The 25,740-nt window shown below is 39.8% G+C and overlaps 1 protein-coding gene across 10 annotated transcripts in view; it reads right to left on the bottom strand.

Annotated features, from left to right (window-relative positions):
• COBL (cordon-bleu WH2 repeat protein) overlaps positions 1–25,740 on the bottom strand; it is a 288,304-nt gene that overhangs the window by 73,548 nt on the left and 189,016 nt on the right. For all 10 annotated transcript variants that reach the window (XM_053609595.1, XM_053609596.1, XM_053609587.1 and 7 more), the window contains one exon: positions 2,557–2,710. In XM_053609595.1, coding sequence (XP_053465570.1) covers positions 2,557–2,710 — 154 coding nt within the window. The remainder of the gene's footprint in view (positions 1–2,556; positions 2,711–25,740) is intronic.

Here is a 25,740-nt window from a genome sequence, read left to right as displayed (position 1 = left end):
GCTCAGTGAGCAGGGCGCCGGCCCCATATGCCGAGGGTGGAGGGTTCAAACCCAGCCCCGGCCAAACTGCAACAAAAAAATAGCCGGGCGTTGTGGTGGGCGCCTGTAGTCCCAGCTACTTGGGAGGCTGAGGCAGGAGAATCGCCTAAGCCAAGGAGTTGGAGGTTGCTGTGAGCTGTGTGAGGCCACGGCACTCTACCGAGAGCCATAAAGTGAGACTCTGTCTCTACAAAAAAAAAAAAAAAAAAAAAAAGAGTTTACACTGGAGAGTGCTCTGAACTAAGGAAAGCTCTGGGTCTATGCCTAGCTGCAGGTCCTCTCTCAAGCAGGTAGGAACCTTTCCCCTCTGTCCACACGCTGGGATGCACTGACTATTGTATAATAGAAACAGCTTTCCTATGCTCATAAATTTTTTGAAAGTCAATTATAATGTAATAAATGACACGAATCATTAGTGTCATAACTCATGATTACCATTATTCCTTACACACTTTCTTCAAGCTTTACAGTTCTAATAATTAATAGATTTCATGTTTCATGCCCTTTGCCAGATTATTAATAAAAATACTGAGCTACCATTTTTTCATCAAGATATATATCCATTCATTCCTTCTCTTGGTTATTCTCTAGATGTGGAAAAACAGTATTTCCTGTATCAAAGCATCATTTATTTCCTCCAAGGGCAAAGAAGCCAGAATCAGCATGGGCTTGGCTGTCACCACAGAAGTGGTGTCACACAGAAGCCCCCTGGGAGCAGGCATTCAGGAAGGACGGCTTCGCCACTCTTAGGCATATTTTTGTTTATCAAGAAATTTAGGTTGATACCTAAATCCAACTAACTATGATACTATTTTAGTGCAAGTTATAAGATAAACTTTCCTTTGTATAGTTAATGTCTAAATAGAAAAGTCACTCAGCATTTCGTTGAGGGAAGGGGCTACATTCTTCTCCTTTTGTTTTGAACCTAGGGCTTAGACTTCAGTAAGAAATTCTACTGTGGAGCTATTTGTGCACTTTTAACACATGAGGATTTCTGACAGACGCACTCTGACGTGAAATTGCCACCAAGACCTCCATGCCCTGCTCCCCAAAATAATTCACTTGTAGTGAATTATTATTATTCGTGCCTCTGCTCATGTTTCTTGGTGAGGCAATTATTCCTACAGTTTCACTTTTAAAAGATCCACCCCAATCTCCACTGCCACCTGTTGGGCTCCAGTTGACCCTACGTATCCAGGCGGGGTTCTCCAAACACACCAAGCCTGAGGAAAGTCCTCTAGGGCCAAATCAGAGGTCCTGCCCTGGGTTGAAGTGGGTGGTCCAGCCTGAAGGTTGGCATGACTTAACCACATCCATACAGCCACTTAAGTGGGTGCTTAGAATGTCAACTAAGGGTTTCTGCCCCTTTAAAAAGCACAGGGAGAGCCTAGAAGAGGGAGTGGGGGTCTCTTCATGAAACAGAGAAAACTGGGTTTATTTTAATGATCCACTGAAAATGTTTTCTTTAAATTGGATAGCATTTTCCTTTGGCAAAGATGGTGAACTGCCATGCAATATAGGTTATTGTTCCTTAGGGTAATTGATTACCAGGCTGTGAAATGCTAAGACATTCAAAGTGATGTATTGACTAGGGGGGAAAGTGCTGACAAACAGCCAAATAATTCTTATTAAAGTTTTAGATACTGACAATTCAACTGCTTATCCTTGGGAGTATTTTCCCTCCTGGGGCAATACACATTAGGTCAAAGGCAAAACGAGAGGCTGCTAAGTGATTAGGGGGCACTGTGCATGCTACTCTGGTGGCTTCAGCACACGCTGATGCACAGCATTCGGGGGTGTCAGGCTCCTGAGGGTGCGGATCCTAGGCTGCCACCTTCCAAAACCTCTGCGAGACATTTCTATTCCAACTTATGTGAAACGCTAACACTGAATGATTTTAAAGTAACAGTAACCATCCTCAGCTTGTGGGCCTGGGACCTCATCATTCAGTCTCTGTCCATGTCGCCTATCACACAGGGGTGGGGCAGAATGTGCTAACAGGTCTCTTTCTGCTTAGAGTATTATGGGTCCATTCTCTTCCCGCTGTCTGGTTCTCTTCATCTCAATGACTATCAGTGTCTTTGCTAAATACATACCAGGTATACAAGTGGAGGGCAATTTCAAACACGACAGTCAAAACTGAACTGATGTCAACTCATCGTGAATCGCACGGGCCCTGCACTGTCATTCCCTTGCCAGATGTCTTTCAAAGCGACTTCCCTGGATGGCATCCTGAGACCTTTTCCCATCAGAGACGTGTACCACACACTCACGCTCACTCACTCCCTCTCCCTGGTGGCTTCTCCCCACAGCTTCTTTAGCCATTATCCATTCCCCCACCATTCCATCCTTGCAGTGCTCACGTGATGTCCATTTATTTCCAGACTTTCTTTCTTTAGCATTAATAGATTCTGTGTTAATGCCATTATGGACAAGACCACTCCAAGAGTTAATAGCAGGGCCGACATTCCAGGCCCGAGCCAGCCCCCAGCATGAGGACAGCCGTGCCACACTCACCCACTGCGCTCTTCCTGTGCTCCTCCTTGTCCTCCAGGCGGCTGGGCACCAGGGGACTTGGTGGAGGTGGCTGTGGTGACAGTGGCTGCGGTGAAGGGGGAGCAGGAGCCCGCCGCTTCTTCTTCTGTAAATCAACCTGTGACCCCAGACAGACCTAGAGAGTGCAAAGGGAAGACAGGCAGCATTAGGGACGTGCTGGGGGTGGCACACACATGGGCAGTGAGCTCAGTGGCAGACGGTGCAGTGAGAGGCTGGTCCTCTGGAGGCTGGTCCTCTGGTCCAAGGGAGGCAGAGAGGTGAGGACCTGCAGTATTTCCCAAATGAGGTCCTGACATAGCCCCCTGATGCTTGCAGACACTCCCGAGACTCCGAGATGGACAGGACCTCTATATCTTAGGGACTCCAGGTGAGTCTGGAGAGTCAGTAAATCTCCCTGTACCACTGAGGACAAGATCCCTTGGCTTTTAATTAAAGGTAGAAGGGAACCACTCCTCTGGAAAAGCATGGGCTGCCATGATTTGTGATCACACCAAGGAAGACAGGATGGGAGCAGCTCACCCTCACCCCTGCTCTGCAGCGGAGAGGACAAGACTAGCTAAGTGTGCACAGACTGAACAAGCACCCTGTGTCCAGAGCTGCAACAGGGTTCCTCAGTGTCTGGGATGCTAGGTCAACACATGGCACATCCATCTCCCGTCCAGAGCAGAAATCCAGCTCCTGCTCCAAGATTATAAACGGTGAAAAATTCATAGCTTCTAAAATTCACAGCCTGTCAATACCAGTTAAGTCTGTTTGCTGAAGATGAAATCTGGTATGTTTGTATGACTAAATACCCTGATTCCAGTTCTTTGAAGAACTGCACAATTCTCCTCTTTTCCTCTTTACAGTCAAAATTTTTACTTGTCCACTCTCAGTGATTACAATTCATTTAAAGAGCTCTGAATTATCTACAGGACGTGCAAAGGGAGGAAAAGAGGCCCATGGCCTGCTCCTGCCCTCCAGGAGCTCACAGACAAGCCCTGTGCCTCCAGGCCGCGGCCCCCCTGATCTTTGCAGGGCACACCTTGGGGATGGCGCCTACCAACATCACCACTTGTTTCTTCAGGTTCTGACCTTGGGGCTCTTTTGTTTCTTGTCAGTCTTGGCACCATGTGTACCAGAACTGAACACACAGCCCCAGGAAAGACGCTTCTTTTCCTGGACCAGATGTGGTACTTCATACGTGTGTGTGTGTGTGTGTGTGTAGTCTCCTTTTAATTTTTATCAGTAGTACATATTACTGCAAAACTTTAAAATATATAAGTTTAAAATATATATGTGAAAGGAAGAAAATAATCATTTTAATAGTGCTAAGAGTAAACTTTTAACCACTGGCATGCACTGTATTTTTCTAGTCTTTATTTTTTCTTTTAAAAGCAATTTTTTCTTTCTGTTGGCTACAGTGTATTATAACCACTTCCTATACCTTTAAAATTCTGTAACATATTTTATGTTAAACGCGGACATAATGTAAAGTCAAATAGTCCCACAAGGCTTTTCTTCAAAACCAGCCACTACCTGCCCACCACCACCACTCCAGCAAGGACCACTGCAAACTCTTTTCTTCTTTTGGAATTTACTCCATTTTTCTAAATAATAAGTTTACTCTTTCTGGATTTTTCCACGTTTTCTACTCCAGAAGATAAGGATTTAGTTGGGATACACACACAAACACACTTTTCCTCTCCGTTTTCCCAAACATTACAGCAATAGATTTCGTTAAATTAACATGTGCTATTTAGTTATACATAGTCATAATATACATTATAATTATGAAAAATTCTTGAGCAGAAATTTTCTCCTGCTGAGATGCATAATATGTATGATAATTACACTTTCTTTTTAGATTGCCTCTTTGTTTTCCCTGAACTTGATAATTGGATGATTGGATTTCTAACATTTATCTTTGCTGAATTTCTGGTAAATTCTCTTTTCCACTAGTCAGTTCTGATCCTTTGTTCCCTAGATCCTGTTTCACTAAATTCACTCCCTCATTTCCGTGGTAGACTGTCTCCAGAAGCTTTCTGAGACAACTTATGTGTAATGAGGGAGATTTTGAAACCTCGAAATTCTAAGAATTGTTAAATTGTCTTACACTGAACAGGCAGTATGGATGCGGCAGAAACCTAGGATGGAAATAAGTGTCCTTCAAAATGTTGAGCCATCTCCCCCCCACCCCTCCCCCCCCACACATACTACAGGGATGGACTCTCCATGGGATCTGCTTGGAGAAGCCTTTTTTACGCCTTCCTGCCCTGAAATGCTGTGATGGTGACCCTGGCATGGGGCTCTTTTCATCCCTTGTCTGCATAAGCTTCAATTCTGCAGAATTTTCTAGTGCTATTTCTTTCAACTTTTTATTTCCTCTGTTTACTTTCTCTGAGACTTCAATTAGTTGCACTCAGGCATTCTAAATAAATTGGCTAATTTTACTTGAATACTCTTGCCTCATTTTGTTCCCTCTTTCTTGGAAATTTTCTTCGCTTCACTGTAAAACTCATATTAATTTTAAAATGTGTTATTGTTCTTTTAATTTCCAAGGGCCCTTTCTTATATTTTTAACATAGCTCGTAGTCTTGTTTCCTGGATACGATATCTTTTCTTTCCTCACTGAAGCTATTATGTGTATCTTTCTTAAAAAATGTTTTCATTTTCACTTTCTTCAGCAATATGCATGGTATTTTCCTCCAAGACCCTTCTCCCTACACCCCCCTCTCTCAATGTGACCTTTCCTCACATTTCCAGCAATCCTTGGCTGATAGTTCATAATCTTGTGTGTTTCTGTAGATAGGTTCTGTTCACACACCACACACTTGTGAGATTCCCTACAGGAGTCTGGGCAGGAATCTGGCTAGCTCTCTAGGGTTCCCCAAGTACCCGCATCTGCAGGACTTACTCTTAAGTCAGCACCCTGTACATAGGGGAACCAGCAGCCTTGTGCCTGAAGGTGAAAGCTAGTCTCTCAGAGTCTAGGGAGCATGAGACTCCCTAGTGTCACGCAACATCTGAGTTTTCACTATCCCTGTGTTGGTGCAGACTTGGTTGTGCCTGATGTGCTGGGATCTGAGATCTTGGTTCCACCACTCCTGGGTCAGTAATGCAGATACTCGGTGTGGCGGACAGGGGGGATCTCGCGGTCTTGCTGTTTCACATGTAAAGTTTCAGCTAGCCCTTTGTCATCAGCTCATCTCATGCTCTGTTATGCACAGGAACATGTACCCAAATTCCTATACATTATAGGGTCTGATCTAAAGGGCCTCTCCCACCCAGCAGCCAGGTTTCAACTTCATTGTTTACCACAATGAAAATGCACCCTAGTCCCCACAGTGTCTGCTGACAACACTCATCACCTCCCACTGCTGCTCCTTCCCTTCTCTTTGTCACGGTAGACTAACATTTTATGTTAGTGAGGTTCCAAAGGAGAAACATAAATTTGTTTACTAGCCACATTTTCCTATGTTTCTTTCACCATTATTAGGAATGACTGACAAGAAAACACTGTGTATATACGGAAAAATATATATTACAGATGGTGTACAACTGATTATGTAGTATGCATACACTGTGAAATAATCACCCCAATTAAGTTAACTAAAATATCCACCAATTTACACAGTTACCATTTTCTCTTTTTCCTTTTTTGTGGTGAGAACATTAAGGTCTACCCTCCCTCTCAGCAAAATTTCATATACATTTTTAATGGCTGCCTAGTACTCCATTGTACTGATGAGCCACAATTAACTAAATTAACCCCATTTGTGTTTAGTCAAATATTAAGATTGTTTGGTTTTGCCTTTTACAAATTTAATTTCTCTACAATTTTACCTTTTCTCCACATTTTTTCCTTCACTAATTTTTTTCCTCTTTGAATTTCCAATAAATCCATTTATTATAATTCCTCAGGTAAAGAAAATGTAAAATCTAGAGTGAAGATGCCAGATCCTAAAATTTCTCTCCCCATTTTAAGAGTCCTTGTCATGGGGGAGTGACATCAGCAAGATGGCAGAATAGGAAGCCCCAGACTTCATCTGTCCATGAAGGCACCAACTTCACAATTTATAGTCCAGAAAGCATTCACAAGAATGCTAGAGACAAGTTGCAGTACTCTAAGCAAGCTTAAAGCCAAGAACATTGAAATGGGTAAGAAAAGTCATTCCACTTCAATGGTGACAGCCCTTCCCCTGAGCTAGTACAGGTCAACATGGTCAAGAATAAAAATACCTAAAAATAAAAATGCATGGATTCTCCCTTGGGAAGGAAAGAGAAGATGAATATATATCAAATTCCAGCTTTACAGGGGGGCTACCTGAGGGACTGGTTTCTGTTTTTATTGACTGAGAGCACTTGTTGGGAAGTAGCACACTTTGAATGCTTTGGGACCACGGAAAAAAAAGGTCTCAGAAGCTGGTTGTAACACAAAACATCTGGCAATGCCATAGACAAAGATCAGCCAAGCTGGGTGCATTCAGAAGAAAGCACACCAGCACAGCTCAGTACACTCAGGAGAACGTACACACTTTGGATGTCTGGGGCTGTGGAGAACAAAACAAGTTCAGAGGCTGGCCGCAATGCCAAAACATCTGCAGTACCATCGAAAAACAAAAGGAAACAAGAGATTACAAGTTCCTGAACAAGAAATCAACAAATTTTTCTAATTGGAAATTACACCAACAAACCCAGAGAAGATGCATCATAAGAAAATATTTGGGAGGCCCCAAGAATCAGCAGCTGGGCTAACTGATGGCTGAAGAATGTTGTCCTACACTTTAAGAAGCCAGTCTATCAAGGAAGGAAGAGGTGACTGTTTTTATAAACATACAACTTATAGTTAAAAAAAATATGACAGGGTACACAAAGAAACAGGGAAACTTGGCTCAACTAAAGGAACAAAAGAAATCTTTGGCAAGGAATTAAATGAAATGGAAATCTGTGACCAGAAAAGAATTAAAAATAATTATCTTGGGCGGCGCCTGTGGCTCAGTCGGTAAGGCGCCGGCCCCACATACCGAGGGTGGCGGGTTCAAACCCGGCCCCGGCTGAACTGCAACCAAAAAATAGCTGGGCATGGTGGCGGGCTCCTGTCGTCCCAGCTACTCGGGAGGCTGAGGCAAGAGAATCGCTTAAGCCCAGGAGTTGGAAGTTGCTGTGAGCTGTGTGATGCCATGGCACTCTACCCGAAGGGCATCAAGTGACACTCTGTCTCTACAAAAAAAAATAAATAAATAAATAAAAATAATTATCTTAAAGAACTGTAATGCAATGCAAGAAAATACACAGACAACTAAACAAAATCAGAACTAGGCATGATAACATCGACAAAGAAATAGAAAACATAAAAAAAAGGAATCAAACAGAAATTCTGGATCTCAAGAATAAAGTAACTGAATTTAAAAATTCACTAGAGGGGTTCAGTTCAATAGAAGACTTGGTCAAGCAATAGAAGGAATCAATATTAAGTCAAAGACAGATTAATGGAAATTACTGTGTAAAGGAATATTTTTTTAAAAGAATGGGAAACGGTGAGCAGGGCCTAAGGGACTTACTGGACAATACTATGGGAATCAACACTATGCATTATGGGAGCCTCAGAAGAAGAAGAGAGAGATAGAAAGGGGCAGACAGTTGAAACGAAGAAATAATAGCTGACAACCCAAACTGGAGGAAGGAAATACACAAACAAAATCAAGAACTTTGATGACTTCTAACTAAAATGAACCCAAATAGGATCATACCAAGGCTCATTATAATGAAATTGTCAAAAATCAAAGAGAGTATATCAAATTGACATACTGTGTATAAAAGAGTCTTATAAAATTACCAGCAGATTTCTCAGTAGAAATTTTGCAGGTCAAAAGTAGGTGAGATGATATATTCAAAGTGACAAAAAGCCTTGTCAACAAAGAATACTAATCTAGCAAAGCTATCCTTTAAAAGTGAAGGAGATTTATATAAGTATCACCCACTAGACCAATGTCATGAAGCACTTGCACTATCTTTTCTTCTAGTAGATAGTTTTAGGCCTTACATTTACATTTTATACCATTTAAGTAAATTTTTGTATATGTTGTGAGATAAGGCTCCAATTTCATTCATCTGCATGAATATCCAGCTTTCCCAAGACCTTTTATGAAAGAGACTCTCCTTTCCCCACTGTGTCTTCTTGGCACCATTGTTGAAAATCAACTGACTATAAGTACCTGAGTTCATGTCTGGGCTTTCTATACTGTTAATTGATAAATGTTTCTTTTTTTATAACAGTACTATGTTATGTTTACCATTAACAACTTTATGATATATGGCAGAGCCTCCATAGTTGATCATGTCCCTACACTGACTACCTCCTTAAATTTAACTAATTTTCATAGACTGGACATGGCACCACATTTTCGTATCAATACAAGAGACCTAGTTCCTTAGGTTGACCACCTCCATATGTTGACCAGTTTGTTAAAATCCCTTGGGTAGTCAACTTACAGAGGCTCTACTGTATTTTGAAAGCATGGGTGTGAGGCCTTCAGCTTTGTTCTTTTTGTTCAAGATTGCTATGGCTATTTGGAGTCTTTTCTGGTTTAATTTAAGGAATTGTTTTTCTATTTCTGTGAAAAATGACAGTGAAAGTTTGGTAAGTATTGCATTGATTTTGTAGATGACTTTGTATCGTATGGACTTAATAACAATATTAAGTCTTCCAATCCATGAACATGGGATATCTTTTCAAATTTTTGTGCCTTCTTCAATTTCTTTTATCAACTTTTTTCTTTTATCAATTTATCAATAAATCTATCAATTTATAGATTTTAGTATACAGCTCTTTCACCTGCCTAATAAAATTTACAAAAGAAAAAAATGCACAAATACAATTGTACCAAACTAAATAGGTTCTGCACAGAAAACAACAGAGTAAAGAGACAAACCATGGATTGGGAGAAAACACAATACAAACTATATCAAAAATACATAAGAAACTGGAACAGCTCAACAGCAAAAAAACAAATAAATTGATTAAAAATAGCAAAGTAACAGACATTTCAAAAAAGATACAAATGGCTAATAGATTCATGAAAATATACTCAGTATTTCAAATTATCTTGCAAATGAAAATTAAAGCACAAGGAGATATCGTCTCACATTTGTTATCATGCTGCTATCAAAGAGATGAATGATAACAAGTGTTGATGAGAACGTGGAGGAAATGGCAGAGAAAATAGAAATGGTTATTAGTATAGCCATTTTGGAAAACAGCTTGGCTGTTCCTCAAAAATCTAAATGTTTAACTACCATATGATTCAGCAATCCTCATTTCTGGATATTATACAAAAGAATTGAAATCAGCATGTCAAATAGATATCTGCCTGCCTATGTTCATTTCAGCATTATTCATAATCACCAAGATATAGAATTACCCTAAATGTCAATCAACAATAAACAGCTAAACACAAATTTGGTATGAATACTATATAGCCTTTTAAAAAGGAAATTCTATCATTTTAGACAACATAGCTGTAACTGAAAAACTTTATGCTAAGTGAAATAAGTTAGGCACAAAAAGACCTCATTGATACGTAGAATCTGAAACAGCTGATCTCATACACAGTGTAGAAAGTCGATTACCAGAAGCTGGGGGGAGTGGGTAGGAGGAGGGACAAGGAAAGCCGTCAAAGGGTGCCAAGCGTCAGTCAGCCTACAGGAATAAATTTTACTGCATATAGCATCATCACATGATGATCACAGTTCATACTATCATTAATAGAGTACTGCATAGTATTATGCATTCCAAAATTGCCGAAAGAATAGATTTTTACCATTCTTATCACATACACAAAAAAGATACAATGGTGAGGTGACAGATATGTTAACTAGCTTGATTATTTCCATAATGTATACACAGATCAAAACATCACATTGTACTGAATAAATATATTCAATCCCTATTTGTAAATTTAAAATATTTATTTATTGATTGATTGATTTTTACTTTTGGCAAAATATTTTTTAATGAATAGGAAATAAAGATCATGCCAGATAAAAGTTCAACCATCAGTAGACCTGTTATCGTAAGGATTGGTAAAGAGAGTCCTCCAAGTTGAAATGAAGGGATGCTATTTAGCAACATGAAAATGTGAATATAAACCTCTGTTAGAGTAACTATACATACAAATGCAGAATCCTGTAATACTGTAATCAAAGTGCGTTTTAATTCTGAATAGAATTCAGAATTCTGGTATAGAATTTAAAAGATTATAGTATAAAAATTACCATAAGTATATAATTATGTTAATGAATACAAAATGTAAAAAGAAGCAATTTGTAACATCAATAACAAAGCACTGGGGTGAGTGCAAGGGAATAGGCAGTTGTATGTTATGGCTCAGTGAGTAGGGCACCGGCCCCATATGCCGAGGGTGTCAGGTTCAAACCCAGCCCCGGCCAAACTGCAACACAAAAATAGCCAGGCGTTGTGGCGGGCACCTGTAGTCCCAGCTGCTAGGGAGGCTGAGGCAAGAGAATCGCGTGAGCCCAAGAGTTAGAGGTTGCTGTGAGCCGTGTGGCGCCACGGCACTCTACCCAAGGGCGGTACAGTGAGACCCTATCTCTACAAAACAAACAAACAAAAATTTATCCATTTAAAATAGCTTTTTATAACTACTTTTAAATAATCCCTATGGTAAGCACAAAGAAAATAACCTACAGGTGATGCATAAAAGATAAGTGAGAAAGGTAGGCCAGGCATGGTGGCTCATGCCTGTAATTCTCACAGTCTGGGAGGCCACGGCAGGAGGATCCCTTGATCATCTTAGAAGACCAGCCTGAGCAAGAGTGAAATCCTGTCTCTACTAAAAATAGAAAAATTAGCAGGTTGTTCTTGTAGGTGCCTATAGTTCCAACTATTTAGGATGCTGAGACAGGAGGATTGCTTGGGCCCAGGTGTATAAGTTGCTCAAAAAAAGTTGCTGTGGGCTATGATGCCACCACAGTACTCTAGCTCAGGTGACAGGGTACTGTGGTGGCCTAAGTGAGACTCTGTGTCCATTTAAAAAAGGGGGGAGGGGAAAGGAGGGAAAGGGAGAGAGAAGGGGAAGAAAGTGGGAAAGGGAAGGAAAGGAGAGTAGGAGAGAAAGGAAAAGAGAGGAGAGGGGAAGGGAGGGAAGAGAAGGGGAGAGGGAGAGAAGAGGGGAGGTGAACAGAGAAGAGGAGAGGGGAGGGGAGGGGAGAGAAGGGAAAGAGAGAGAGGGAAAGAAATCAAAGTACATAACTATGAAAGTCAGCAAAATACAAAATAGGGCGGCAAAAGAATAAAAGAACAAAACTACAAGACATACCGAGACCAACAAAATACAAGAGTGAGTCCTTTACATATAAATGGATTAAAGTTTCCAATCAAAAGATACAGACTGGCTTAAATGAATAAAAAAACTAAGATAATAACTATACACTATAAGACACTCATTTTAGATGCAAGGACATAAACAGACTTACAATGAAAGTTTGAAAAAAGATACTTCATGAAAATAGTAAATGAAAGAGAGTGAATATGGCCATAATTATAGATAAAACAGACTTTGGGTCAAAAACTACATAAGACAAAGAAGGACACTGTATGATAAAAGGTCCGTTCACCTTATGTTTGCACCTATCAGCAGAGTACTCAAGTATAGCAAACGAGTGCTCAAACACAGCAAACACTGACAACATTTCAAGTAGAAAGAGGCAGAAACAGAGCAGGCTATTACAACACCCCACTTTTAATAATGGACAAAGTGAGACACGATCAGTAAGCCCCCCAGGACTTGAACAGCACTGTGGGACCCAGACACATCTGCAGCTTTCTCTGTCCCTACTATATACATAAATACGTGTTAGACAGTATGTTTTCCAGGAAAGAACACATTTCAGGCCACAAAATAAGTCTTTACAAAATTAAAAAGCCTGAAATCATACTGCGTGTCTTTTCTGACAATAATAAGATGAAACTAGAAGTCAATAGTAAAAAGGAAAACTGGAAAAGTCACAGATACATAGAAATTAAACAACATATTCTTTTTTTGTTTAGTAGGCCCAGGCCAGGCTCAAACTCATCACCCCTGGTGCATTAAGCTACGGGCACCCAGCCTAAATAACATATTCTTGAACAACTAACAGTTCAAAAAAATCACAAAGGAAGTTAGAGAATATCCTCAGACAAATGAAAATAAAATCCTAACATACCAAAGCTAATGGGATATGGCAAAAGCAATTCTAAGAAGATATTTGTAATGATAAACACCTACGTTAACAGTGAAGAAAGATCTCATCAGAAACCTAATTTTACGCCTCCAGGAAATAAAGAAGAACAAACTACACCAAATCTAGTAGAAAGATTAGAGCAAAAATAAAATAAAAAATAGAAAGAAAAAGGTTTTTTTTTTTTTTTTTTAAATCAGCAAAATTGACAAATCGTTACCTAGACTAAGAAAAAATGAGAGGACATTCAAATAACAAAAATCAGAACAAAAGAGGAGACATTACAACTGATGACATAAACAGTAAAAGGATCATAAGAGAATACATCAATAAGTATGCATCAACAAATTGGAAAACCTAGAGGAAATGGATAAATGTCCATAAACATACGTCCTACCAAGACAGAGTCATAAAGAAGTTACGAAAGTGAAAAGACATAACTTGCAAGGAAATTGAATCAAAAACCTCCCAACAAAGGAAAGTCCACAACCAGATGGCTTTAATGAAGAATTCTACCAAAAATTTAGAGAACTCATACAAATTCTTCTCAAACTCTTCCTTAAACACTGATGAGGAGGGAAGACTTCTAAACTCATTTTACAATGCCAGCAGGTCCCTAATAACGAAACAAGAAACATACTACAAGAAAATTGCAGACCAGTATCCCTGATGAACACTGATATGAGACTCTTCAACCAAATACTAGCAAACAGAATTCAACAATACAACAAAAGGATTATACAACAAGACTAAGTGGGATTTGTTCCAGGAACGTAAAGATACTTCAATATACAAAAATCAATCAATGTAACATACCACAGTGAAGACAAAAACCACATCATTGTCTCAACTGCTGCCGAAAAAGCATCTGACAAAATTAAACACCATTTTATGATAAATAAAACACTCAATAAACTAGAAATAGAAGGAAATTGTCTCACCAAAACAAAACCCACATGTACTACATAAAATCACACAGCTAACATTATACTCAATAGTGAAAAACTGAGTTTTCCCTCTAAGATCAGAAATAAGATAATGATGCTATATCTTACCACTTCTATTCAAGATAAAACTGGAAGTCTTAGCCATAACAATTAGACAAGGAAAAAATATATATATGAGGTATCCCCATATGCCGGAGGTGGCGGGTTCAAACCCAGCTCCGGCCAAAAAACCACACACACACAAAAAAAAAAAGAAGTAAAATTACTGCTTTTGCATATGACATGACCCTAAAGATTACACACACGCAAAACTGGTAGAACTGATACAAAAATTCAGCAAAGCTGGAGGACACAAAATCAATACCAAGAAATCAGTAATGTTTTTATATACTAACAATGAATAATCTAAAAAGGAAATTAGGAACATAATCTAATTTACAAGAGCATTAAAAATAACAAAATGCTTAGAAATAAACTTAACCAAGATTAAAGATTTGCACCCTTAAAATCATAAAACTTTGAGGAAAGAAATTTAAAAATGCACAATAACTTGATCAGATCCCATTTACATAGATTTATTTTTGTTACGGCTGCAAAGGGCAGTAAGGTCTTCATAAATTCTTTCCCAGGCTGGTAAGTTTAAGGGTTTTCCCTACACTTTCTTCTAGGGTTTGTATAGTTTTGAGCTCAGATTTAAATCTTTTATCTACCATGAGTTACTTTTTAGAATCTTTCACATGTGGCTAACCAGTTCTCATAGCACCATTTATTGATAAGGGATTATTTTTCCCTGTGTATGCTTTCGTTTGCTTTGTCAAAGATCAGATGGTGATGTGAGGCTAGTTTCATCTCTAGATTCTCTGTTCTGTTCCCTAGATCTGTATCTCTATTTTTCTGCCAATAACACACTATTTTGATCACTACAGACCTATAGTATAAACTGAAGTCTGGTAAAGTGATACCTCCAGATTTGTTCTTGTTTTGTAGAATTGGGTTGGGTACTGGGGTTTTTTTCTGGATCCGTATGAAACATAGAGCTTTTTTTTTCAAGATCTTCAAAGTATGACATTGGTATTTTCATGGGGATTGCATTAAATCTGTACTTTGCTTTGGGTAGTAGAAGACATTTTAACAACGTTGATTTTTCCCAGCCACAAGCACGGCATGTTCTTCCACCTGTAACATCCTCTTTTATTTCTTTTCTCAGTGTTTCGTAGTTGTCTCTCTAGAGATCCTTCACATCCTTTCTTAAATATATTCCAAAGTATTTAATTTTCTTTGACACTGTAGTGAAGGGTACTGTATCTTGGATTGATTCTCAGGTTGACTGCTGCTGGTGTAACCCCAGTGAGAATGGCCACATGGCAGAGTCCCAACGCAACAGATGCTGGTGCAGGTAGATGCAGAGAGAAGGGAACACTCATGCACTGCAGGTGGGACTGAAAACTAATACGGCCTCTAGGGTAGTGGTTCTCAACCTTCCTAATACCGCAACCCTTTAATACAGTTCCTGTTGGTGACAACCCACAGGTCGAGAGCCTCTGCTTTAGGGAAAGAAGTATGGAGAATCCTCAAAGAACTAAAAGTAGACCTGCCGGCCTCACGCCTGTAATCCCAGCACTCTGGGAGGCCAAGGTGGGTGCACTGCCTGAGCTCACAGGTTCAAGACCAGCCTGAGCAAGAGCGAGACCCCACCTCTAGAAATAGCCCCTGGCCATTGTGGCAGGCGCCTGTAGTCCCAGCTACTTGGGAGAATCACTTGAGCCCAAGGGTTTGAGGTTGCTATGAGCTATGACGCTACAACTCCACCGAGAGCAACAAAATGACACTCTGTCTCAAATAAATAAATAAAACAAAATAAATAAAGTAAAAGTAGACCTATCATTTGATCCTGCAACCCCCTTACTAGGTATCTACCCCAAAGCAAAAAAGACATTTTACCACAATGACATTTACACTGGAATTACAGCAGCCCAATTTACAATTGCAAAGACGTGGACACAACCCAAGTGTTCTTCAACACATGAATGGATTAAAACTGTGGTGTATGTATACCATGGGGTACTATTCATCCATAAAAGAGATGAAGACTTGGTATCTTTTGTAACAAGCTGAATGGATTTGGAGAACACTCTCCTAAGTGAAGTTTCATAAGAATGGAAAAACATGCATCCTATGTACTCAACTTTAACAACTGAATATTCACATAAGAGAAAAAATTAAATTCAAGTGGGTAAGTTCCCACCCAGCAGGCATGTTGCACACATACACACCTACACGGCACACTTCCTGGGTGGACACAGCTACAACTTGGACTTGAAGCTTACAAAAGCAAACTATGTGACCTAATCGTATGTGCCCTCATGTCACTATGATATTAAAAATAATAATAAATTTTGAAAATTTTTAGCCATTAAAATATTTGACACATTGTAATTATAAATATTTAAGAAGTGTAATGTGATATCGATATTTGTGTGCGAGGTGGAAGAACAGAATCAAGCTAATGAAGATGTCTGCTGCCTTACATACTTCTCCCTTTCATAAGGGGAACAGTGTACTCTGCTAGCGATTTTGAAAAGTACATTACTATTTTTAAAAAGGCATAGTAATTGAAAAGATACCCCATTTTCATGATTGGAAGATTTAATATTGTTAAAATGTATGATCTGAAGCAATCCACAAATTCTGTGCAACCCCTATAAAATTCTCAAAGTCAGAGTTCTTTCAGAAATAGAAAAAAGAAATCCTAAATTTCATATGAAAGCGCAAGTATTCTGAATAGCCAAAGCAATCTTGAGAAAGAAAAACAAAGCTGGAAATCTCATACTTTCTGGTTTCAGAATATATTACAAAGTTACAGTAATTAAAACAGCATGTGCTGACACAAAGAATGGTGTACAAATCAATGGAGCAGAAAAAAGAGCCCCAAAGTAAACCCTATAATATATGATCAAATCATCTTCGTGCCAACACAATGAAAAAAGGATAGTTTCTTCAACAAATCGTGCTGGGAAAACTGAATATCCAAATGCAAAAGAATAAAGTTCGACCATCACCTTATACCAGATGTAAAAATTAACTCAAAATGGAAAAAACATACAATGTAAGATCTGAAACTATCAATTTCCTAGAAAAAAACATGGTGGGCGGGGGGAAGCTTCCTGTCATTCAAGTTGGCAACAAGTTTGAATATGACACCAAAAATACGGACAGAAGGAAATGTAGATAAATGGGACTATATCAGACTTTAAAACTTTAGCATGGCAAAGGAAGTAATCATAAAAATGAATAGGCAATCTGTAGGATTGGAGAAAATACTTGCAAACCATATATCTGATGGTTAGTATGCAAATATATAAATAACATCTATAACTGAACAACAATAAAAAGCAAATAAGCTGATTAACAAATGGGCAAAGGATTTGAATAGACATTTTTTCAAGACGACATACAAATAATCAAAAATTGTGTGAAACGATGCTGAACATCAGGAAAATGCAAATCCAAACTATAATGAGATATCCCCTTACTTTCATTGGGTTGGCTACTCTCAAAAAAACAGAAAATAATAAATGTTGGTAAGGATGTGGGCAAAGTGGAACTCTTATCCACTGTTGGTGGGAATGTAAAACAGTGCAGCCACCATGGAGAAAGTATAAAGATTCCTTGACAATTTAAAAATGTAATTACCATGTAACAGTGCTAATAGGGGGTGTATATCCAAAAGAAGTGCAAACATGATGTTGAAGAGATGTGTGCACACTCATGTTCACTACAGCCAAGAGGTGGAAGCAGCAGAAATGTCCACTGATAAATGAATACAGAAAACGTGACACATGCAACCAAACCTTATTCACCCATAACATAAAAAGGAATTCTGACACATGCTGTAACTGGGGTGAACACTGAAAAGATTGTGCTAAGTGAAACACTCCAGTCACAAAAAGAAGAATAACGCAAGATTCAGTTTATATGAGTTATCCAAAGTAATCAACTTCCAAGGAACAAAATGTAGAATGGTGGTTGCCAGGAGCTTGGGGGGGAGAGAATAAGAGCAATTATTGTTCAAGAGGCATGAAGTCTCAGTTCTGCAATGTGCAAAAGTATATCTGTTGTGCAGCAAGGTGCATATGTAACACTACTATACACTTAAACGTGGTTAAGGCTATAAATCTTATGTGGGTTTTTTAAATCTCGATAGTAATAATAAAAGTCCTTGTCAGGTGGTTTGTTCACTATGAGTTTGGAATCTTTAGGACTTTTTAAAATACATGCATAGCAAACCTTCCGGTTTTTATTTTTGTTTATTAATGTCTAACCTCACTTTGGTTCACTGTTCTAACTTGCAAGACTTTTCTGGTCCTGGACGCTGTTGTAGTACAGTGACTTTTGCACTCAAGAGTCCTAATGTGGACTTTATGCCTATCAGATTGTTCTTAGCTAAGAGAGGGGATGGTTGGCCTTGCCACCACCTGCCCAGTGCTAAGCCTGCCTCTACTTTCCATCCAGCTTTCTGCTGCTAGCACTGAAAGCTTTCATGCATTGATGTCAGCCCTAACAGAAGTAGGGCTGGTTAGGGCTGACATCAATCTATTAATTAATTGGGGTTATTCAAGTGGTATGGGCTTGCTCACTTGTATTAATTTCTAGTCCACATTTATCAATCTCTTAAGATTATGAGAAACTTTGTTAAATGTCATTATATCACTTATTTCTTCAATTAACCAGCAAATGGTTCTGTAATGGGAAGTACAATAGGTCTGAAGATACACAATACTCCTGAGCTTAAGTTGTCCACAGTCTAACAGAGGAGAGATAATTCTCTAACACTCGCACAATTTTCTAGGCTGGAAACAGTGCCCCAAACTGTAATTTGTAGTTTATTTGGGGATCTGGTTTGTTCTATGGGTCCACACTAGTTAACTGAAGTCCTGAGAGCTATCATTGCTCTCTGTATAAAAACAACATATTCCAGAATTCTGTTGAATGTCCATAGTTAAGCTGGAGATAATTAGGGAACACGGAAGTAGTTCTGGCTTACTCAATCTGAAAAAGCAATTTCACCTGTTGAAAGATAGTTCTGGCTCACTCTTTGTTACAAGATTTGGAGAAGGATTAGACTCCTTGAACCTTTGCCAACATTGCCCAGCTTGCCACTGGCAGCTCTTCTTCCAGAGTTAACAACATCCACTCAACGAACATACACTGAATGCCACAATGCTTTCCAGTCATGGTGCTGCTCCCGGTAAATTAATTAAGGCAATTAATTTGCACTTAAAAGTGTCTGGCAAATTTTGAGACCCTCTGCAAAAGATAAGATCTAGAGAGAGTTTGTGTTAGTGTAAGGTGCTTAACAAAAGGATTCCAGCAGATGCCTTCACAGACTTCAAGAAAATATTAACATTGAAAGCAAGCAACAAAATTTCTTAAATATTTACTGAGGGTGCCAATTGCATCTCACACAACTATCTCAAACTTCACCTTACAAATGTAATTTTACTATTTCTAATTTACAAAGGAAGAATCTGAAGATTATGAAAGATAATATGTCCAATGTCATACAGCCAGTAAGTGAGCAGAGTCAGGATGAACCTTGGTTTGAATCGAAGCCCATGCCCTTAACCTGCTATCCTCATGTTCTCTTCCCTGCCTCAGGCCAACAGGTCAGGAAGACACCTGCATTTAAACGTTTATATCAGCACAATTCACAACTGCAAAGATGTGGAAACAACCCAGGGCCCATCAACACATGAGTGGATTGACAAAATGAGAGGATTAACAAAGTGCATGACCACCTCTTATATTAACCTGGATGGAAATGGAGACTGATCAACACTTACGTGCATGTGTAGAAATAATACTCACTGGAAATCAAAGAGAAGGGAGGAGGAGGGAAAGGAGAGACACCGTCTGGGTGACGGGCACACTCTAACTTTGACTCAAAGTGTACAAAAGCAATTTATGTAGCCAAAATGTCTGTACTCCCATGATATTCTTAAATATAGAAACAACAATAAAAATAGGATGTCACAGCCCACAACTGCCACCGCTTGTCAGGGCCTGGGCCTGGCCAGGTCTCGGCCTGGCTTAACTAGGTTCCCAATGCAGACCACTAAGCTGTTATCTCGCTCAGGAATTGCTCTTAGATGCCTGAGGGCTTTACTTTAGCTGGGAGTGGGGGATGGAGATCATCTTTGAGATAGTAAAGCCATCTTAGACTACGTAGATCTTAGTCTTTAGTAGAGCTTGGTAACCTTCAGCAGAGAGACGCTGTGCTGGCGTTCTGCAGGCAGGAGAGGAGACAGAGTCAGAGTAAGCAGGTCCGTGATAGAATGCGCACGCTCCCGACTGCCTGCTCCTCCAGCCTAATATAAGGCTGATCTTGCGCCTCTCAACAGCACAGGAGTAGAGACTGCCAATTCACCACTGCTCTCACCTCGCGAGCTCTCATGCTTGTTAGGAGAGCTAAATCCCTCTCCATGCCCTTTTCACCAAGGTGTTCCATTATTGAGCTATACAGGTATTTCCTATAACTCTCACTCCTCCCTAGCCATAGGCTATATGGGCTGCTACAATAGGAGGCAAACCAGGAGACAGTGGTACAACAGAATGTAAGGAAAGAGAAAATGAATAAGCTGAGTGAGTGATGAGTCTTACAGCGGCACAGCACACAAGTGCCCACCCTGTCTAGTTCCTTAATTTGACATTGGAGAACTGAAATGCTTGGTTTTCAGAGGATTAGTTTTTTCTTACTTCCTCATAGATTTGGTTTTGCTATATAGTAGTTTATTCTAACTTGTAACTTGTATACTTGTAATGCTACAAGTGACTAAGGTCCATGGAGTTCCTGTGTCCCTCATAGTAAAGCATTCACCTGCTGGGACCCAGACACCAGTCTAGGCTTGAAAATATCACTTCAGACAACATTTTAAAAACCCATTAGTATGATTCTTAAAGGAACACTTAAAATCTAGTCCTGTTAGCTTTCCAGAGCTTGGCACTGTTCTTCTTTCCCTCCCAGAACCAGGAAACACAGTGCCCTCTCATCATGCACCAAATGTTTTTATCCCCCAAAACTCAGATGTTGAACTTCTAACCCACACAGTGATGGTACTAGAAGGTGGGCCTTGGGAGGCGATTTGCTCATGAGGGTAGAGCCCTCTGAACAGAATGAAATGTGCTTATAAAAGGACCCCCTCCACCAAAGCTCTCTAACTCTTTTCTGGCTATGGAAGGACACAGCAAAAAGACAGTTGCCTGAAAACCAGGAATGGATTCCTCATCAGTCACTACCCCTGCTGGTGCCTTGATCTTGGACTTCTCAGCCCCCAGGACTGTGAGAGATAAATATCAATGGTTCAAGTCACCCAGTCTGTGGTGTATTTGCTAGAACAGCCCCGATACCTCTTGGGTTGGTCAAGGCTGATTTTACAATGCTTTCTATCTGGTGTGTGGTAGCAAGGAGCTGTTCCCCACTAGCAGAAAGATAGCTGCAGATTTCTCAGTCTTTTTTGAAAACATTCATTCCACTGAATCTCGCTGTGCCAATTATGTGTAGCACCAGACTCAAGTCAGGAAGGGTCTACGTGGGAGGGAAGTCTAAGCACAGATGTGACTCTCATGAGACACGCAGCCCATGTTCTTGATCCCTCCTTGACCCCACACTTGCTCTGGATGTGGCATTTTGTAGGGACTTCATGAAAAGTAACTAGATGACTATGAGTGTGTATCCCTTGCACATCCCTTTACACCCATCTGCACACGTATGTTATGTTCACATCACTCTCAGGGAAGTAGATACATTCCTCGCCAACTCAGGCACTGAGCTAAAGCAGAAGGCTGTCAACAGAGCCTCCATCTGAAGGTTGTGAAGATGAGCAAGGCTCAGTACCCCGCATCCTCTTCCATGTTCCTTCATTCACTCGTTGGCTCATTCATTCATTCAAACACAAGCGCACTTGGTGCCAAGCTCCATAGAAGACTATGGGCACACAGAGTGAGCTAAAGAAAAGCTGGGTGCATTTCTTTCTAAAATAGTCAGACTCACAGAATCAAAGAGTGGAATGGTGGTTGTCAAGGGCTGAGAGGTGAGGGAAATGGAAGCCGTTGTTCAATGGGTGTAAAGTTTCATTTATGCACAATGAGTAAGTTCTAGGGATCAGCCTCACAGCCTCATTATCAAAGCTCTCACGCATCTAAAAACTTGTTTAGAGGGAAGATTTCATGTTATGCGTTTTTACCACAATAATTTTTTTCAAAAATGTGATCCATGTTGTCAACAAGATTTCAGAAAGGTTGAGTTTATTTTTTTGAGACAGAGTCTCACTATGTTGCCTTCGGTAGAGTGCCCTGGCATCACAGTTCACAGGATCCTCCAACTCTTAGGCTTAAGCGATTCTCTTGCCTCAGCCTCCCAAGTAGCTGGAAATACAGGCATCTGCCACAATGCCCAGCTATTTTTTTGTTGCAGTTATTATGGTTGTTTTAGCTGGCCCTGGCTGGGCTCGAACCCACCAGACTCGGTGTATGTGGCTGGTACTGCAACCAGTGTGCTACGGGCGCTGAGCCAGAAAGGCTGTGTTTAAACCCACATCAACAGCCTCTGCCTCTCAACCGACAACAGCATTTAAAACCATTGTTTTAAAATGTACATATTTTTAATATTAAGATTAGCAATTTTTAATGATTATTGCATATGTTTATGAGAGAAAGAAAATGAATGAATTGTTCACATCCATTAAGGATTTTTTTCCCCTACCATGGTGTTGATCTGTTATCAGCAATATCCTCTAAATTACACACATATTGTAAACATTTTCCCTAGCTTGTCATGGCCTTTTAGTTTTCTCTACTTTACATTTTTAGAAGGTAACATTCTATCTAATTCAATCTGTAAGCCATCCCCCTCCCTGCTTTCTTGGTGTCTAATCTTATGGTGAACTACAAATGGCCTCTTGATTCAAAAATTTAAAAATTACTATTGTTTTTAAAATAAATTCACGGTTTAATTTTTTAAATTTTTACTTTAAATCAACCTGGACTTGATTTTTCTACGGGCCCTACATTTCCTCAAAATGGTAAGTGTATAAGAAATATGACGTTTATTTTATAAATCTGCAGATATGTATATAACCATAAAACATAATATTATGAACAGAACTAGGTATGAAAAACTAGTGTTATCACTGATGTTTCCTTTACTAGCTAAAATATAAAGTGACATCTCATCCACAGAAAAGCTGGTTAGATGGAAATCTTACCTTTTCAGAACTCAGACCCAAACCACGCAGAGCTCCGCTGCCTCGACCCCCTGAACTCAAGCCAGCATGGCCTCCAGCAGGACAACACCTGCCCCGCTCCTGCCCTGGCTCCCGACAGCCCCTGGGCACCTCCTATCACCAAACTTATCTGATTCCATCTTCGCTAATTAGTAAACCCAAAATACCCTGGGGAACAGTCAGGGTCAAATCTGAAAATTCAGAAAAGTTCACGATTCATTTTATAGTGGGAAACCTTAGGGATAATTTCTTAAAAGAGAGGTTCATACTTAAAGGGATAAATGGTCAGTCATCTAATATAGTTCTTTCTTTATCATGTTCTCATTCTCTAGATTACCAGGAGGCTGATGTTTCTTATAATGAGTACACTCTGGATCAAATTTACATTTTAACCCATTAATCTTTTACATAATGATTATTACATGTAATTTCTTTTCAATACACTGGTATTTTTAAGGATAGGACCACAAAGATCATATGCCAGAACAGACTAGAAGAGTATATCAAGAAAAAAGAACACAGTGTGGTGTTAACAGTTGGGCTCTGTAGCCAGACTGCAGGACTTGGGAGTTACGAGTCCACCATCAGCTGAGTAATACTGCACAAGTTGCTTAACCTCTCTGTGCCTCAATTTCCCCATCTGTAAAATAGGAATAAAAAATAGTACTTGTCTTTATTGTTTACTATGAGTAATACAAGAAGTAAAGAAAAGAGCACCCTCACTCACTGCTGGGCAGGTACTCTTCCCATTGTCCTGAACACGCCCCTCTTGATACGCAGATGGAACCCCCAGAATCAGACCTGGGTTGATGCAAGGTTTCTGAGGCTAAATACATTCATAATATCACTCTGCAGAAACATGAGGCAGCCCAGATTCCAAACTAGGCTGCCTTGCCCTGCTACCTACTGGCTGCACAAACTTGCTCAAATACTTCACCTCTCCACCTACTTCACAGGGTTGATGTACGGTTTAAATGAGTGCTTAGAAATGTCCCCAGCTGCCGCAAATGTTTAAAAATGATATATATGTATTTGCTAAATAAGCAGAAATCAAGCTGAATGACATAAGGGATACAAAATCTTAGAGCCAGAATTCTAACTCCTTATTTTGTAGATGAGAAAACAAAAAGCCAGAAATGAAATGACATTTTTAAGACCAACCCTACTTTATTCACCTCCACTGGTAAGAGAAGAGAATGGTAATAATAAGCAAGCTACTGTCTGGTGACACCGATGACGAGCCAAGGGCAGGATCCATCTGGGGTAAGGGGTCACACATCATCAGATCTTGCTGTCTTGTCGCTGTTCATTCGTTCGGGCTGGGCTCTCTCACAATGTGCCTCAGCTCCAGCCTGCACAGTCCGTCCGTCCTCTGTACTCTCTGGATCCTTTCCTAGGTTGCAGAGAGGCCTTGTGGAAACAAGGCTCAAGTCCTAACAGGAACAATGACTTTAATTCCTGGGAATTTAAGGAGGGATAGAAGGAGCTGGTAACATCCTACCCTCATCTTAGAGGAATAAGGTGGGAGCACCTACTACCCTTGCAGGGCTCCCTAAATCACACCACAAAGAACACATCTGGTCACCAGTGAAACATAAAACGTGGTGAATCCAAATCTTTGATTTCCTTGTATAGTCTTAATTTCAAAAGTTAATCTTCCTGTCAGAGGACATGCCCCCAGTTTATTCTAGTCACTAAAAATAAAGTAATATTGATCCACGCACACAAATGCCATATTTGATGGAAGCAATACCCTAGTAAATTTTAATTTAACTAATATGTAGCCATTTCTATCCTAAATATAACACACACACACACACACACACACACACACACACACACGCACAAGTCCTATCAGGAAACAAAGACGTACATACCTACACCCACAGGACATTCCTATCAGCTGTTTGCTACTGTTAGATACATATAAAATCCCATACTTTCTGCTGTGAATTCTACTTTGTTACTTAGACTCCCAAGAAAGCTTGAAAAGACTCCCATCAAATCCTGATGCCTACGGTCAACTAAACGATTCCTTCTGTTGTTTGTATTTCGTTTCCTAAAATTAAAGCCCTCATCACAGGTGGGCACAGGCATGCTGGCAGGAAAAATAATTTCTATCATCACAATCTTTGGTAATTACTGAAAGAAAAACACTGGGCATGTTTCATGCAAAGTCAGGAGGCAAAACAAAAGCTGCTGTGTGAGCAACTTTCTACCTGACTTATAAGAAAATGCCTTAAAACAAGATACTGATGTGCTCCTGTTTTTATTTTTATTTTAAATCAGCAGTTTATATTCATATAAGTTTTGGGGACACAAAGTAAAGTTATAATTAATGACTATAAATGAGGAATAATTAAATCCAGCTAATTAACATACCCCTCACCTCAAATACTAGCACATCCTGTGATTCTGGTTTGAGTGGAGATTTCAACACGGAGGTCTCATCTGATGAGAACTCTTTCTCCACGTCCCTCATACTGTTATTTCAGCAAATATTCATAAGGGTTAATTTTTCTGTTTGAATTATTTTGGCTAGAAATAGATGCAGAGGTTTATAATCCTTTTACATTTTAAAACAATGGGGCAAATCCTCCTTCTTGTAACATTTTATACTGATGCTGTGTCAAAGTTGCCTGCTAGCAGCAATGGCGCACGACGGACGGACCCTCGCCTCTCTGAATGCCGACTGA

This window comes from Nycticebus coucang, chromosome 11 (genome assembly GCF_027406575.1).
Source record: "Nycticebus coucang isolate mNycCou1 chromosome 11, mNycCou1.pri, whole genome shotgun sequence".
Taxonomy (NCBI): Eukaryota; Metazoa; Chordata; class Mammalia; order Primates; family Lorisidae; genus Nycticebus; species Nycticebus coucang.
The sequence above is the reverse complement of the archived record's forward strand: the minus strand, read 5'-3'. Positions and strand labels throughout refer to the sequence as shown.